The sequence below is a fragment of the Epinephelus fuscoguttatus genome, linkage group LG12 (genome assembly GCF_011397635.1).
Source record: "Epinephelus fuscoguttatus linkage group LG12, E.fuscoguttatus.final_Chr_v1".
Classification (NCBI taxonomy): Eukaryota; Metazoa; Chordata; class Actinopteri; order Perciformes; family Serranidae; genus Epinephelus; species Epinephelus fuscoguttatus.
In genome coordinates this window covers 21,358,181-21,374,411 of record NC_064763.1, presented here as the reverse complement: position 1 = coordinate 21,374,411, position 16,231 = coordinate 21,358,181, and the positions used below count along the sequence as shown (strand labels likewise).

At 36.4% G+C, this 16,231-nt stretch overlaps 1 protein-coding gene across 2 annotated transcripts in view; it reads left to right on the top strand.

Moving 5' to 3' along the window:
- The window catches only part of slc8a4a (solute carrier family 8 member 4a), a 39,247-nt gene extending 23,607 nt beyond the window's left edge, over positions 1 to 15,640 (top strand). For both annotated transcript variants that reach the window (XM_049593138.1, XM_049593137.1), the window contains exons 6-9: positions 1,333 to 1,451; positions 3,859 to 3,958; positions 8,046 to 8,318; positions 13,845 to 15,640. In XM_049593138.1, the coding sequence (XP_049449095.1) occupies positions 1,333 to 1,451; positions 3,859 to 3,958; positions 8,046 to 8,318; positions 13,845 to 14,224 (872 nt within the window). In that variant the 3' untranslated portion in view covers positions 14,225 to 15,640. The remainder of the gene's footprint in view (positions 1 to 1,332; positions 1,452 to 3,858; positions 3,959 to 8,045; positions 8,319 to 13,844) is intronic.
- The last annotated feature ends 591 nt before the right edge of the window (positions 15,641 to 16,231 follow it).

Genomic DNA, 16,231 nt, shown 5'->3' with positions numbered 1-16,231 from the left:
GAAATACAACAGATGTGTCCCAAACTCATCAAATGTTTAAAGTAGGGCTGTCAAATCATCCATTTTTTAATTGCTATTAATCACATTTTTAATTGCATGTTTAGAATTCCATTATTGCGCATTTCAAAACTGTTTTGACATCTATATTAACAAGGTCTATTAATTGTTATCAGAGTGTCTTGACTGGGAATCAACTGAATGCAGGTGTTTTAACCGAGCAGTACGGCACGATTCAGTTCAGTTCGGTACTTTTTTTTCCGTTTCCACTGTGCAGAGTTGTGGATAGAACCATACCGTCCCCATTTTTGGTCCCCCCTCTGTTGGGTAGCACACAGATCTGGTGCTAAAAGGTGGAGCTGGGAACACTGCAGTCTGTTTATTGGTCAATCGCAGACAGTCACTCTACTGTTCATACTGTGGAGAGCTTTACATATAGTAAACTGTAATTATAAAATGAAAGGATGTTTTGCTGCCTCTTGCAGCAGCTGGAGTCTGAGAAAGAATAACTTAACTCACTGGACCGACTGCCGGCCGCATAATATGAACTGTGTATATTCCACATCTTCAGTGAAAACGGAAAAAAAAGCGTACCGAACTGAATCGTACCATGCCGTACTGCTCGGTGGAAACAGGGCTTTAGGTCCGAGTACCATGTCTGAAGGGTTACTTTTGGTTCCAAAGGTACCATACCAAAAGTATTTGATGGAAACGGGGCTTTAGACCTGAGTCTTCCATGATATTGATTGGTCTGCAGTCAGTTGCCACCCATTTAGCAAGCGCTGTATTTAACTTCTTCGAATGAGTTTCATCCACGGGTCTGTGGCAATTCGCACAATCCGCTATAGTGCTGCTATAGTGTATGCGGTTGCCTGCTGACATCAGTATCATTAGCTGCACCTGTACGCTTAACTCAAAGTACTTTGGTGATATTTTAATCCTGTTTGACACAAGGTGCATATTACTTTTAACTTGTCAAATGAACCTTCTGGGGGGCCTTTAAAAGTGAAATGAACTATTCAAAGGCACAGTGGTGTTCTTATTACCCATCACTGTGACAGCAGGGAGCCGCTGTGGTGGCTTGACTACCAGTTAGGTTGCTTGGAGGGAATAAAATAGCAGTATTTGATAACCATGATCAAAGAAAAAAAAAAAGTGTCATATTCGGACCTTCATCGTATTGTGATTAACGTGTTAATGCTGACAGCCCTAGCTGCCCATTGATATGCTTAATTGATGCAAACAGTATGCATGGAGATATGATATCTTATTCTATTGCATTTCTCACTTGAGAGATACTGGCTGATTGTTTACATCCCTGTCCCTCCACCGCAGGAGACACCAATGATAACAAGACAGCAGTGGGACCGGAGGACGTGTCAAAGATGGGCTGCCCCTGTCTGGGTGAGCACACAAAGCTGGAGGTGGTAATTGAGGAGTCCTATGAATTCAAGGTAACTCAGAAATAAGCAGCTTTTTACCTCAGAGCCACGCTCACCTTTCACACGGATGTTCGCATATTTTGCAACTTCCCACGAGCTGCTATGAGCTGATGAATGCCAATATTTTGTTTGTTCTTTCAAGATTTACCTGCTTTCCTCCTACATCACAGCAGGACACACAGTACTCACATCCTTCAGATCCTTAAACTAATTTATAGACAAACCAGACATCATGACATTCAAGAATTATTCTCTCTAATTGTTCTCTCTATTAATTATTCCCAGTGTTAAATCCATCCTGACCTTATTCAGTCTCACTCTGCAGCACAGTTAGAGCTTGAGCACAGAGACAAAATAAAAAACTGATATTTTTAACTTCTACACCAATATCAGTTATGTCACAATATTTTGGGTATGACTGTTGGAGATTCATATTTAATCTAACTAGTCATAGGTGATAAATTATTAGTGATGTGCATGTGCGTAACTAATGGCTCTGCCAGTAGAATCAGTCACTCATCATTTCATTCAGCTTGAATAGTCAAAGAAGTTGAGAAAATTGTATCATTTAACCATAATGCAGCATTTAAAGGGCTACTCCATCAATTTTATAATGCACTGCCGTAAAATTGGGGGTTTCGAGGGTCTTGCAAGAGACGTGATTCAAAAAGAATTGCTCAAAATTGATGCAGCAGAGGCAAAAATATCCTGATTTAAACTCTTAAAATGCTGGATCCAACGTTTCCCATAAAGCCCAGTTCAGACAAACCTTGTTGGCACTGGCTTTGTGCCGTTGTGCCTGCAACGTTCTAAAAACCTGCTGGTTCACACCAGTGCAACTAGATGAGATGGTGAATCATCGCTATGCAACAACTCTCTCTACTTCTGTTCTGATTTCCAGCTTTCAGGCTTATTTTGTGGCTGAATATGAATTGTAGCTTCTTAAAATATGAATGAGGATAGTGATAGTGGGATACTGGCTACAGTTGCATTTGTAGTAGTGATGAAACGACAAAAAACAGAAACAAAATGAGCATCAGATGGACTGTATTCATAATAAATTCACCACATTAATATAAATAAGCAGCACCAATTAATCAGTCAGTGAGAATGTGTATGTGAGGGACGGCATAAGCACATACAGGGAGCTGCAGCAGTGACCCACCGTCCGACACCTGCACACTGTGAGGACGGAAACAGAGGGCTCGGCAGGGACAGGGCCCCTGCCACTGCAAGCAAGTCATTTTGACTTGAAAAAAGACATCATGAAATCAAAAGATATACTTATTTTGTGCCCAATGAAACACTTCCTTACATTTTTATGTCCCTCCCTCATGACTGAAAATTCTGCCAGTTACCAACCCATGTACAGGACCTACAAGCTAGCTCACAGTTATGGGTTGTCGCTCTGTTCTTATTTGTGCAAACTCCGAGGGTTATCGCTGATAATGCTGTTCCAGCCCCTGGAGGCTGGATGGTGTCGTCATGGAAACACAACATTCAACCTCCCACTGTTATCACTGCTAATAGCACCATCCCAATCCATGGTCATGGGATGGCGTTGTGGCAGTGTGAACACCCGCCCACCCTCCCTCCGTTCACCCTTTCCCCAGGTCGCTCCTGTAAGTGTGAGCTAACTCCCATTAGCGTTGTTAGCGTTGTTAGCTATTAACATTGTTGTGCTGACTCCTAATCCTAGGATAGTGAAGGAATGGCTCACCTTATTACCTCTGATTAGCTTACCCTGACACTCTTACCCTAACCCTAACCAATCCAACTCCTCTTGCCTGAACCTAAGCAATCTAATCACTGAAGGCAACGAGTACTAGCCAGTCATAGGGAGTGTAGAGTGGGCCATTCATTTGCTGTCATAGGAGTGGCAAAGTTGCCTCCCTAAAAGAATGCTTATAATGCTGTCCCAATCTCTCTAAGGCCCCCCTAGCTTTCACATGACACTCTAGCAGCCGTCTCATAGGAGCTTTGAATATCCATGTCTTACAGTCTCCACAGCTCCTGTTTGTAACCCCCATTTTGCAGGCTTTCTGTAAACTGATCTATATGTATAAAATTGGTGGTGTGCCCCTTTAAGACCGGTTTCAGCAATAACATGATATTACACTCAGGACTCCAGTTTCATGTGCCGATACTAACGGGTCTTCTTTCTGCACTGGTGTTAAGCAGCTTTATGCTGGCGATGTGCCCTTTTCCTGGGGGATTGTGGGGTTTTGTGCTTCCCTGCTTCTGTTTTGGTGACTCACTGTGCACCACAGTGGAAAGAGTGACACGGTTAATTGCACCTTAATTCACCCACACTGGCATCCCTAATCTTATATGACAGAGTAACCTGTAAAGAGATGGCTACCAGTGACTTGTGCTTTTTTATTTCTGTTGCTGTCTTTGTCCTTGTGGCCGTCTGTAGAGCACGGTGGACAAGCTGATCAAGAAGACGAACCTGGCTCTGGTGGTGGGGAGCAGCAGCTGGAGAGAGCAGTTTGTTAGTGCCGTCACTGTCAGTGCAGGTGAGTCGCGGCGTTGTGTGAAATGTCTCATCTGTTAATCCCTCTGAGACCAGACCTGTGGAAGATTGAGTCTGCAGGCTGGATGTAGCCCACCAGCTGCTTCTCACCAGCCTTACTGTTGTGCTGCTTTTTTTTTCCAGATATGTCTTTAATAAAATTCCAACTGCTGCAGTCTGACATTGGCTGAATTTAAAGAAAGACGCCTAATTTAACAGATGATGAATGAGAGAGCTTACAAAAATAAAGCCTGTTTTAATGTATTTTGGCAGTTCCCTGTTTATGTGCTGCTCCCTTTTAATCTAGACACTTTGTTAAAAATGCATGATGTGGCGAATCCCTCGCGTGTCTCACCATAAAAACAAAACTGGCCAGCTCTGCCTGGACAATTAATGGCTTTGAAAAATTTATGTAGACGAATGTGGTATGGTGAACCCTTTTTATTTTGCCCTTTCAAAAGCCATTCACTTGGCTTTGTGAACCTTTTAGATCTGCACGAGTGCACAAAGCATTTGGGCTAAAAGCTGAATTAGACACCAGAGATGTGTCATTCGGCTAATGCGCTCTTTTCTCTCAGTTTCTCTCCTTCTCTCTCTGTAGTTGAGGTCGCTCAGATTTTCATGCAGAGAGTGCGTGTATAAATAGAAAGTACACTTCATGCCTATATGTATGTCTCAATCACTGACTCATAGTTATATCTACAGATTTAATGTAATGATTTGAAAAGGTTATCTCCCACACATTCGTCAAATGGTTTAAATGTGCTCGGGGTTGGTGTTATGTTAGCTGGATTTTGCCGTCAGACATGTTATCTAAGTTTGAGCCATGAAGCCGGAACTATTTACTGTTTCACCAACTTTTTCTTAAGACTGAATATAAATTTCTGACCTGAGATGTGATGTCACAGATCAGGCGATACTTAAAGCAACTACAAGGAGCATTCACTTTATGTTGATTGTTGCATTATGTTTCCCAGAATGAAGACTGCATTTCCCATTGTAAAGATCTTGATCTGGCTAGCACATGAAAGAAAAGACACAACTTATTTTTAATACTTCTTAATACTACTTTTCTTTTTCAAATACAGCTGTACACAGGTGATGTATCTGTTTATGGCTTTATAAGATCAATAATGGTAATATGACGATGGTGAAACAAAGTCAGCTTTGTTTTAGCCACCAATGTTACACATATTGGTATAAAACGTGCATCTTGCATCTCATATGGACCCCTTTTACACTGCTAGATTTTTCTGGGAATGTTGGGCCGTTTTGCCGGCAAGCTGCGAGCGTTTAGACACAGAGCCGGATTGACAGGTTGACCCGAGGTGCCCAATTTTCCGCCTTGTAGGGTCGTCATATTGCCAGAACCTTTTTGGTTTAAACAGACCGAGGCGCCCTTCCGCAACGAGAGGGGCTGTTGGAGACTTGGGGGAGGAGCTGTTGATGACACCGCACTTGCGACCCACTAGCTGTGGATAAACAGGAAACAGCTGATAGCAGGAATTAGCGAGCAGCTAGTAGCAAGAGGGGAACGCAAACCTGACAGACACAGTAAAGATGAGCAACTGGGGAGACAAGGAATTGCACGCCCTCGTTGACCTCGCAAATGAAGAGGCCATTAACCTTCAGATGACGGGGACGGTGAAGGACGGGCTAACTTACGAGAGAATCACCGAAGGACTGACCAGCCACGGCTTCCCTCCCACATCACTGTTTACGTCACACGCTGAGCTACAGATTTTGTTACTTGCTCATGCCCCCCATTGCCCCGAAAAGGCACATTCTGTATAAACAAAAGTAGGCAAGCGGCATTTGGCTGCCACTGCTGAAAGAAGACTGATTGGGCTTTCCTGTAAATTTGCACAATTCCTGAATAATAATGGCTTATGTATTTCACAAATAAAACAGACAAATTAAATACCTCTCTAGAATGAAGATGGCTAATTCAGGATCAGTTTTTGAATCCTCTCAAATTCTACATTTGTCTACATCTGTTGAATGGCCATCTACAATAACTCATGTTTTTTCGCCCGTGCTCTATCACTGTACCTTTTGGGGGGGGGATTTTGTTCTCTGAGCAGTACTTTTCTTCTTCTCTTTGCTGATCATGCCCCAGAATAAGCCATAACTTCAACATTTAACTATGACAAGAATGTCCTTGCCACAGCGCCCATTAGGTCAACCCCTCTCTCTCCCTCATTCACACTTAGTCTGTTTTATCTAACTTAATTGAAAAGAAAAAGGGTGTCTTAAGACCAAGTGCAAAGCCTTGCATTACTTGCGTGAGGAAAGGCCAGTGGAGTGTTTGCAGGGAAAGGCAGCTAATGCTAACATTGGTGCTAATTTGGCTCCTAGCTGGAATAAAGTAACAAACACATATTTTCAGAACTCATCATGTTGTCTGCTGGCTTCGCTATCATAGAGAAGTAGATCTCTGGTGCACAATTTGTGTCTTTTGGCATCTGTGCATTGACTTTGTATGTAATCCCACTGTGTGAAAACATACTACTTGCTGCCAGACCTGTGGAAATGTAAACATAGGCTCCTCAGGTTTGAATGCCGTAAATCATATGGTCTGATTTGGCAGGGAATCAGACCCGGTGACAGGTATTAAGGATAGCTTTATGATAATAGCCAATCTTCTGTCTGATGGTCTGGTATGTAGGTTTTTAAGGGGCATCTTTATCGAGCTGAGACTGTTTCATTATCAGTTAAAAACTCCTTATAGCTGCTTTTGTTGTGCCCTTAAACAAGTGAGATAAGACAGAGGGATGAAGAAAGCAACACGCTGCTCTCTCTTTTACTCATCTATATTGAGTATCAACGTACTCAGTTTTAGGACCACAGTAATGACTAAAGTTTTGACTCTCTAAATGGTTTAGACTATTTTCTTTTAAAACTTTAACACTAACTTTAACATAGGTACTGTTACATTCATGTGTACAGCCTACAAGACAGAACTCCCCAAAAATGAAGCCAAAATATCTCTATCACCCCCTGGTGGCTGGTTGTAGTACAGGTCATAAACCCCACCCCCTCCATGTTAGCAGATGGGACAGTGTAGTGTAAAGATAGTTTTCAGCATTTTAGGTAGTTTTTATCATGTTGATGTTTGTTAAAATGTTCATTTTTCTAATATGTTTGGTTTTAATTAGTTATTTCATGCTATAAAAAGGGGGTTCGACATCATGATTGACAGCTATGTGTGCCAGTTGGTGTGTTTGGGACTAACGGTATTTCTTGCGATTGGTCGGACAGGTGTATGGGTGGGAAGTCAATACTGCGAAGATCACTACTGTGCAGACTCTGGCTCCAATTGACATCATCAGCGCAAGATGGCAGCGGCTGTATTAGGGGGGATATTATGGCTTCAGTTTTGGGGAGTGGAGATTTATATACAGTCTATGGTCAGACCCGACAGCGGGGCCATAATGTCTCTGGCAGCTTACTTAAATACCAAAAGAGTTAGCCAGAAACATTCGAACAACACATATAAAATGTGTACCTTTTAATTATAATGAACAACCATAAAGATTTTCAGATTGTGTGTTTACAAAGTTATAATGCTTTACGGACAGTAATTACCTTAAACAAGAGAAATAGTGAGAGAAAGATGGAGAAACCATCACACTGCCCCGCCTTCACTCATCGTTATAGTGAGGAGAAGGAGCACAGTGCCCCTACTGGATTCTTGAGGCATTGCCAACAGATTCACACACAATTAATCCACGCAGACAAAGATCTGCATCACATAACTTCATTCGTCTTTTTGTATTACTGGCTGCATGGCCTCAACAGTAACCAATATTAATGCACATTTACAACTGAAAATAAAATTACATGTCCTGAAAATGTTGTGATAACCGAGACAGGAAAGAAATTTACTTCACTCCAAATTTAATAACTTTGTCTGAAAATGAAATTATTCTTGTCTGCCACACTTTATCGTGGTTTCAATATGGCTGGTTTGATTGAGTTTTGTACACGGCAGGACCTGGCCTGGGACAAACTATCAGCAGAGAAGGCAGACGCAGCAAGTATTTGTACATATTTTTCAGGACTTGACACATCTTTTCTGTCTCCACCAGGTGACGATGATGAGGAAGAGAGCGGGGAGGAACGCTTGCCATCCTGCTTTGATTACATTATGCACTTCCTGACAGTTTTCTGGAAAGTCCTCTTCGCTTTTGTCCCACCCACTGAATACTGGAATGGCTGGGCCTGCTTCTTCGTGTCCATTTCCCTCATCGGCGTTCTGACAGCTGTGACTGGGGACTTGGCCTCTCATTTCGGCTGCACCATCGGTCTTAAAGACTCGGTCACCGCTGTGGTGTTCGTGGCCCTCGGCACCTCTGTTCCAGGTGGGCGTCTGCAGTGTCTATCACCTGTACGAGCAGACTTGTCCTAGGTTTCCTCTGGGGTTTGCGTGTGCAGTAGAGACAGCTGCTTGGGGAGACTTGTATAACCTCTGCCTCCGCCTGTGCTGTCAGAGTATTTCTCTCCTGAGCCCTCGTCTTGAACATTAGCAAGCCGTAAACAAAGAAAAAGCCTGTTTCACTTGTTATTCTCTCTGTGCTGCCTAATTGTATTCCCATCTCACTACGTCCTAAACACTGTCACTGAAAGCAGCAAATGAGAATATGAAAAGTAGGCATTGACAAGTCAGTAAGCTCCACACGCTCCTTGAAGTTGGCAAATGAGTTATCCTGGGTATTGCCCTACATGAATTAGTTAGAAGGCAATTATCAGGGAGTTACAGTATCCACAGGTAGTGGCAGTATTAGGTTTTATGGTTATTTTGGTGGGCAGAGAGTTTGAGAGACTTGTTGACATGTTTTACCTCCTTTATTTTGTCATTACTGGAAGCAAAAAACAATCAGAACGATCTTCTTTAGCTACCTCATCTTTGCAAGCAACCGAGAATGCACTTTTGTCTATAACATCACCAGATAACACCATCTAAACTAAAATGATCAGCTGCTGGATGTAGATTCATATTTCACAGACATATATAAGAGTTATATCAATCTTCTCCTCTAAGTACCTGAGAAAGCGCATATGCATATTTTCCAGTATTGGGAAACTATTGCAGTAGTAACAATATGCAGCTGCAGACTAGGTGGATTGTTGTAAAAACCCTTTATTAGACTTTATTAACATTTATATGGCAGACTTCATAGCTTATTAAAAAGTGAGACACTGATGAGAATTAGCTAATCAGTAACATCACAAACATAAAATATTACCACATAGAGAAGAGCATATGGGATTTTAACATTGTGCCAACCTAAAACATGTTCATATTATATGGTCACTAACAGATCTACAGAGCAAGGCTATAATCACTAATTTAACATGGGGAATGGGGGAACATTTTTATGGCATGCTGTGCTATAACATTTTATGACAAAGTATTCTATAAGAACTTTTTTTTTTTGACAAACTATACTTCGATATCTTGTATTATTATCTGTGACATACTATGACATTGTTGCAACATTTTTTATGTCATAAATTACTGATTTTTTTTATAACTTTTTATGACATACTATACTATGACTTTTTCAATAACCTTTTATGACATACTATATTATGACATTTTGTATTTTTTATGACAAACTCAACTTTGACATTATGTATTACTTTTAACAACAATACTATGACATTTTTTAGGGTGTTTTTAAGGCATACTATATAATGACATTCTGTAATGTCTTTTTATGACATACTATACTATGGCATTTTGATAGCATATTTATGACATACTGTACTACAACTTTTATTTTAGAATGTTTTATGACATACCATGTTATGACAATAAAAATTTTTTATGACATACTATGACTTTTTTTTTTTTTAATTTCTGACATGCTATTATATGACATTATTGGTATTTTTTTTATGACAAACTCAACTTTGACATTATGTATTACTTTTTAACAACAATGCTATGACATTTTTTAGGATTTTTTTAAGGCATACTATATTATGACATTTTGTAATGACTTTTTATGACATTCTGTACTATGGCATATTTATGGTATTTTTATGAGATACTGTACTATGACTTTTATATTAGAACTTTTTATGACATGCCATGTTATGACATTAAAACTTTTTTATAACATACTATACTATGACAGTTTTTTAAAAAAAACTTTTTATGACATGCTATACTATGACATTTTTAAAAACTTTTTATGACATACTATACTATGGCATTGTTTTTTTTTTGTTGTTTTTTTTTAAAGTATTATTACATACTATACCACAAGCTTTTTTAAAAAACTTGCCATACTATGACATTTTTTAAAAAAAAACTTTGACTTGTTATACTATTAAATTTTTTAAAAACTTAATGACATACTATACTATGACAATTTTTGAATACGTTTTATGACATGCTATACTATGACTTTTTTTTTTTTTTAAAAAAAACTTTATGACATGTTATACTATGACATTTTTTTAAAAAAAAAAAACTTGACATGTTATACTATGACATTAAAAAAACCTTTATGACATGTCATACAATGACATTTAAAAAAAAAAACTTGACATGTTATACTAAGACATTTAAAAAAAACCTTTATGACATGCTATACTATGGCATTTAAAAAAAACCTTCATGACATGTTATACTATGGCATTTTTTAAAAAACTTTTTATGACTTATACTATGACATTTTAAAAAAAAAACTTTATAACATGTTATACTATGGAATTTTTTTAAAAACTTTTTTATGACATGCTATACTATGACATTTAAAAAAAACCTTTATGACATGTCATACTATGGCATTGTTTTTAAAAAAAACTTGACATGTTATACTAACACATTTAAAAAAAAAAAAAAAAAAACTTAATGACATACTATACTATGACAATTTTTGAAAACTTTTTATGACATCCTATACTATGGCATTTTTAAAAAAAACTTCATGACATGTTATAGTATGGCATTTTTTAAAGACTTTTTATGACGTGCTATACTATGACATTAAAAAAAAACCTTTATGACATGTCATACTATGGCATTTAAAGAAAAAAACTTGACATGTTATACTAAGACATTTTTTTAAAAAAACTTTATGACATGCTATACTATGGCATTTAAAAAAACCTTCATGACATGTTATACTATGGCATTTTTTAAAACTTTTTATGACATGCTATACTATGGCATTTTTTTTAAAAAAAATTTATGATATGTTATACTATGGCATTTTTTAAAAACTTTTTATGAAATGTTATACTATGGCATTTTTTTTAAAAAAAAAAACTTTGACTTATTATCCTATGACTTTTTTAAAAAAAAAAAACTTAATGACATACTATACTATGACAATTTTTGAAAACTTTTTATGACATGCTATACTATAACATTTTTTTTAAAAAAACTTCATGACATGTTATACTAAGACATTTTTTTAAAAATGTTTTATGACATGCTATACTATGACATTTAAAAAAAACTTCATGAAATGTTATAGTACAGCATTTTTTAAAAACTTTTTATGACATGCTATACAATGGCATTTAAAAAAAACCTTTATGACATGTCATACTATGGCATTTTTAAAAAAAAAAAAAAAAACTCGACATGTTATACTAAGACTTTTTTTTTTTTAAAAATTTCGTGACATGTTATACTATGGCATTTTTAAAAAAAAACTTTTTATGACATGCTATACTATGGCATTTTAAAAAACAACTTCATGACATGTTATACTATGGCATTTTTTAAAAACTTTTTATGACATGCTATACTATGACATTTTTTAAAAATGTTTTATGACAAACTATACTATGACAATTTTTGAAAACTTATGACATGCTATACTATGACATTTTTAAAAAAAAACTTTATGACATGTTATACAATGACATTTTTTGAAAAACTTTATGACATGTTATACTATGACATTTTTTTTAAAAAAAACTTTATGACATGTTATACTATGACATTTAAAAAAAACCCTTTATGACATGTTATACTATGGCATTTTTTAAAAACATTTTATGACATGCTATACTATGACATTTTTCAAAAATGTTTAATGACATGCTATACTATGGCAATTTTTAAAAACTTTTTATGACATGCTATACCATGGCATTTTTTTTTTAAAAAAAACTCAATGACATACTATACTATGACAATTTTTGAAAACTTTTTATGACATGCTATACTATGACATTTTTTTTAAAAAAAACTTTATGACATGTCATACAGTGACATTTTTAAAAAAAAAAACTTGACATGTTATACTGAGACATTTAAAAAAAAACAAAAAACTTTATGACATGCTATACTATGGCATTTTTATGACTTTTTATGACATACTATACTATGATATTTTTAAAAACATTTTATGACATGCTATACTATGACACTTTTTATGACATTGTATACAATGACATTTTTGAAATTTGTTCATGACATGCTATACTATCGCATTTTTATGACTTTTTATGAGATACTATACTATGACATTTTTGAAAACTTATGACGTGTTATACTATGACATTTTTGAATCTTTTTTATGACATGCTATACTATGACATTTTTTAAAAATGTTTTATGACAAACTATACTATGACAATTTTTGAAAACTTTTTATGACATGTTATACAATGACATTTTTTGAAAAACTTTATGACATGTTATACTATGAGATTTTAAAAAAAAAACTTTATGACATGCTATACTATGGCATTTTTAAGAAACTTTTTGTGACATGCTATACTATGGCATTTTAAAAAACAACTTCATGACATGTTATACTATGGCATTTTTTAAAAACTTTTTATGACATGCTATACTATGGCATTTTTAAAAAACTTTTTATGACATGCTATACTATGGCATTTTTTTAAAAAAACTCAATGACATACTATACTATGACAATTTTTGAAAACTTTTTATGACATGCTATACTATGACATTTTTTAAAAAAAACTTTATGACATGTTATACAATGACCTTTTTTTTAAAAAAAACTTTATGACATGCTATACTATGACATTTTAAAAAAACCTTCATGACATGTTATACTATGGCATTTTTTAAAAACTTTTTATGACATGCTATACTATGACATTTTTTTAAAAAAAACTTTATGACATGTTATACAATGGCATTTTTATGACTTTTTATGACATACTATACTATGATATTTTTAAAAACATTTTATGACATGCTATACTATGACACTTTTTATGACATTGTATACAATGACATTTTTGAATTTTTTTTTTTTGAAAACTTTTTATGACGTGCTATACTATGACATTTTTGAATCTTTTTTTTATGACATGCTATACTATGGCATTTTTATCACTTTTTATGACATGCTATACTACGACATTTTTAAAAACTTTTTATGACATACTATACTATGACATTTTTATGATTTTTCATGCCATACTTTACTATGACATTTTTAAAAACTTTTTATGACATATTATTCTATGACATTTTTCTGTTTTTTTATGACATATTATACTATGACATTTTTTAAAAACTTTTTATGACATACTATACTATGACATTTTTTAAAAACTTTTATGACACACTATACTATGACATTTATGTGTTTTTTCTGACATACTATACTATGACATTTTTTAAAAACTTTTATGACATACAGTCTTTAATAACATTTTAATGACACGTGATACTTTCACATTTTTATGGCCTTTTATGAGGTGCAAGACTATGACTTTGATTTTTTTAATGACATATCATACAATGACATTTTTCATTACATACTTTGACTTGTCAGAGTTTATGCACACTATTGATCTCTATCAGTAGCTAGTTTGCACAGTGTCGCTTGTTTCCCATTTCTTTCTTCATGCTTAACTCTGTCTTTATATTACAGATACATTTGCGAGTAAAGTGGCTGCCATCCAGGACCAATACGCTGATGCCTCCATCGGCAACGTGACGGGCAGCAACGCAGTCAATGTGTTCCTAGGCATCGGGGTGGCGTGGACCATCGCCTCTGTTTACTGGCATACCAAAGGCAAGGTGTTCAAGGTGAACCCGGGCTCCCTGGCCTTTTCTGTCACCATCTTCACTGTCATGGCGCTGGTGTGTGTGTTGGTGCTGCTCTACCGCCGGCGTCCCAGCGTGTCAGGCGGAGAGCTCGGGGGCCCACGGACACCCAAGCTCCTCACGTTCTTCATGTTCCTCTCTCTCTGGTTCGTCTACATCCTGTTGTCCTCCTTAGAGGCTTACTGCCATGTGCCTGGTTTCTGAGACAGAGGGAAACACACAGACACGGCTCTTCTCCTTGTTTTTACAGTCTAAAATGTGTTTTCTCTGTTTTTGTCTATTTTCACAAAGGTTTATAACTATTTGTATCATTAGTTATTATTGATATCGCACAATATTTGATTGACTTTGAATCTTTGGACTTTGGAACTTTGCTACCACCCACTATGCTGTGAAGTATAGCTTAAGCCACTGAAATTTAACCTCTCCTCAACCTTTCTTCCTTTTTTTTTTTTTTTTAAATACTATGTTCCACTGGACATTTATCTTATCATTAATATCAGCATAAATCGCATCAAACGTTCTGTCACTTGAAATGTGAAGCTTCTGGCAACATATCTTCTCTCTGTGTGGATAATTATTTGAGTTTTTAAGTGTTAAGAAAGCACAAGATCAAAGCAGTGTTTTGGAGGGTGATATAAAATGGAAAAATTAAACATTGTGCATGGGACGACATAATACTTGACATTTACATGAAAGGAAAGACATTACTGAGGCTGAGGTGACATATTTGTGTGTTGATATTTATTACTCAATCTATACATTAATTATTCATTGTATATCATGTAAAAGATGAACATTGTGCGTGGGAGTTTTGTGAAAGAGTAGGTGTGTTTATTTTTATGCACGTTATCAGAATAAGAGTTTCTTGGTAATCTATTTTAAAGTACTGTATGTAATATTTTGACATGGCTGTTGACGTGTTGACGTTTTCTGTACATGTGAATCACAGCTGTAACATAATCTTTTCACTGCCTGATCCCCCTTTCCCACGACGCTTCCTCAATCAGTATCATGTTTGACTTAGCCAGGGTTGAAATGCCCTTTTTTTTTGTTTTGATAACATAAGCCAATCTTGGAGCACATTTAGGATTTTTGCGTGTGTGGTGTATGTGTGCGTGTGCGTACTTCTCCTTTCCAGCACAATTTGGTGAAAGGTGTGGCACTATTTCATTACTGACTCCACAAAAAGTAGGTGACAAAGAACAAACAAAAAATGTGGTCCGACTACGGACACAAGAAGGACACCAGTTTTCTTATATGTCACACTGACACTGTGAGCATTTTTCAACATCACTTTTAGAAAAAAAAAGCACAGCAAAGAGAGCAAAGGGTCACTTTCCACATGAGTGTACGAAGAGTTATTAGGTCCTAATCATAGCACAATCACTGAACAGGTCACCTGTGATGAAAAATGTGCTAAAAGAGAAGACATGTACAGTACTTCGTGAGAGTGTCTCCTTGTGTCACACAGCAGTTGATATTGAAGTTTGTTTTTTTTAATTTAACCTAGAATCTGTAGAGCCATATTTATTGTAACAGTATTACAGTAGAGGTATTTATATGATCAATTTTAGTTTTATTGATATGCACGTTTAATGTACAAAAAGTGGAAATAAATGTTGCTCATTTATGATGCTGTAAGATGCCTTGTCTTAATTGCACATTTCACTGAACACTCACAGCTTTTCAACATTATGTCCAAAGCACATGCTTAGAATATTTCACAGGTGTAACCTTATTTAGATATTAGATTTTATTAAAGTGAGGTATCACAAAGTGAGCTGGATGGCTGTCTGGGGAAGTGAACAAACACCTCAACATTCATAACAGACAAAACAGGATTTTCGGATAATATAATGCCACCCAGTGCAACAACTATACAAACCACAGTCTTAAAAATTAACACTCACTGTTGACATTGGTGAAAGAAATACTCAGATGCTTTTTTTAAATAAAATGTCAAAATACATTGTGAAGATTCTGCATCCATAGTCATGCATTAGTTAAAAGTTCTAATTCAGGTGTGGGGTGGCATTCATTCATTTCTCTGTCACCGCTTATGCTGCTGGGGGTGGCGGGGGCGCTGGAGCCTATCCCAGCTGAGAATGAGCGAGAGGCAGTGTACACCCTGGACAGGTCGCCAGGCTAACATTCACACCTAGGGACAATTTGGAGTCACCAGTTTACCTGCATTTCTTTGGGCTGTGG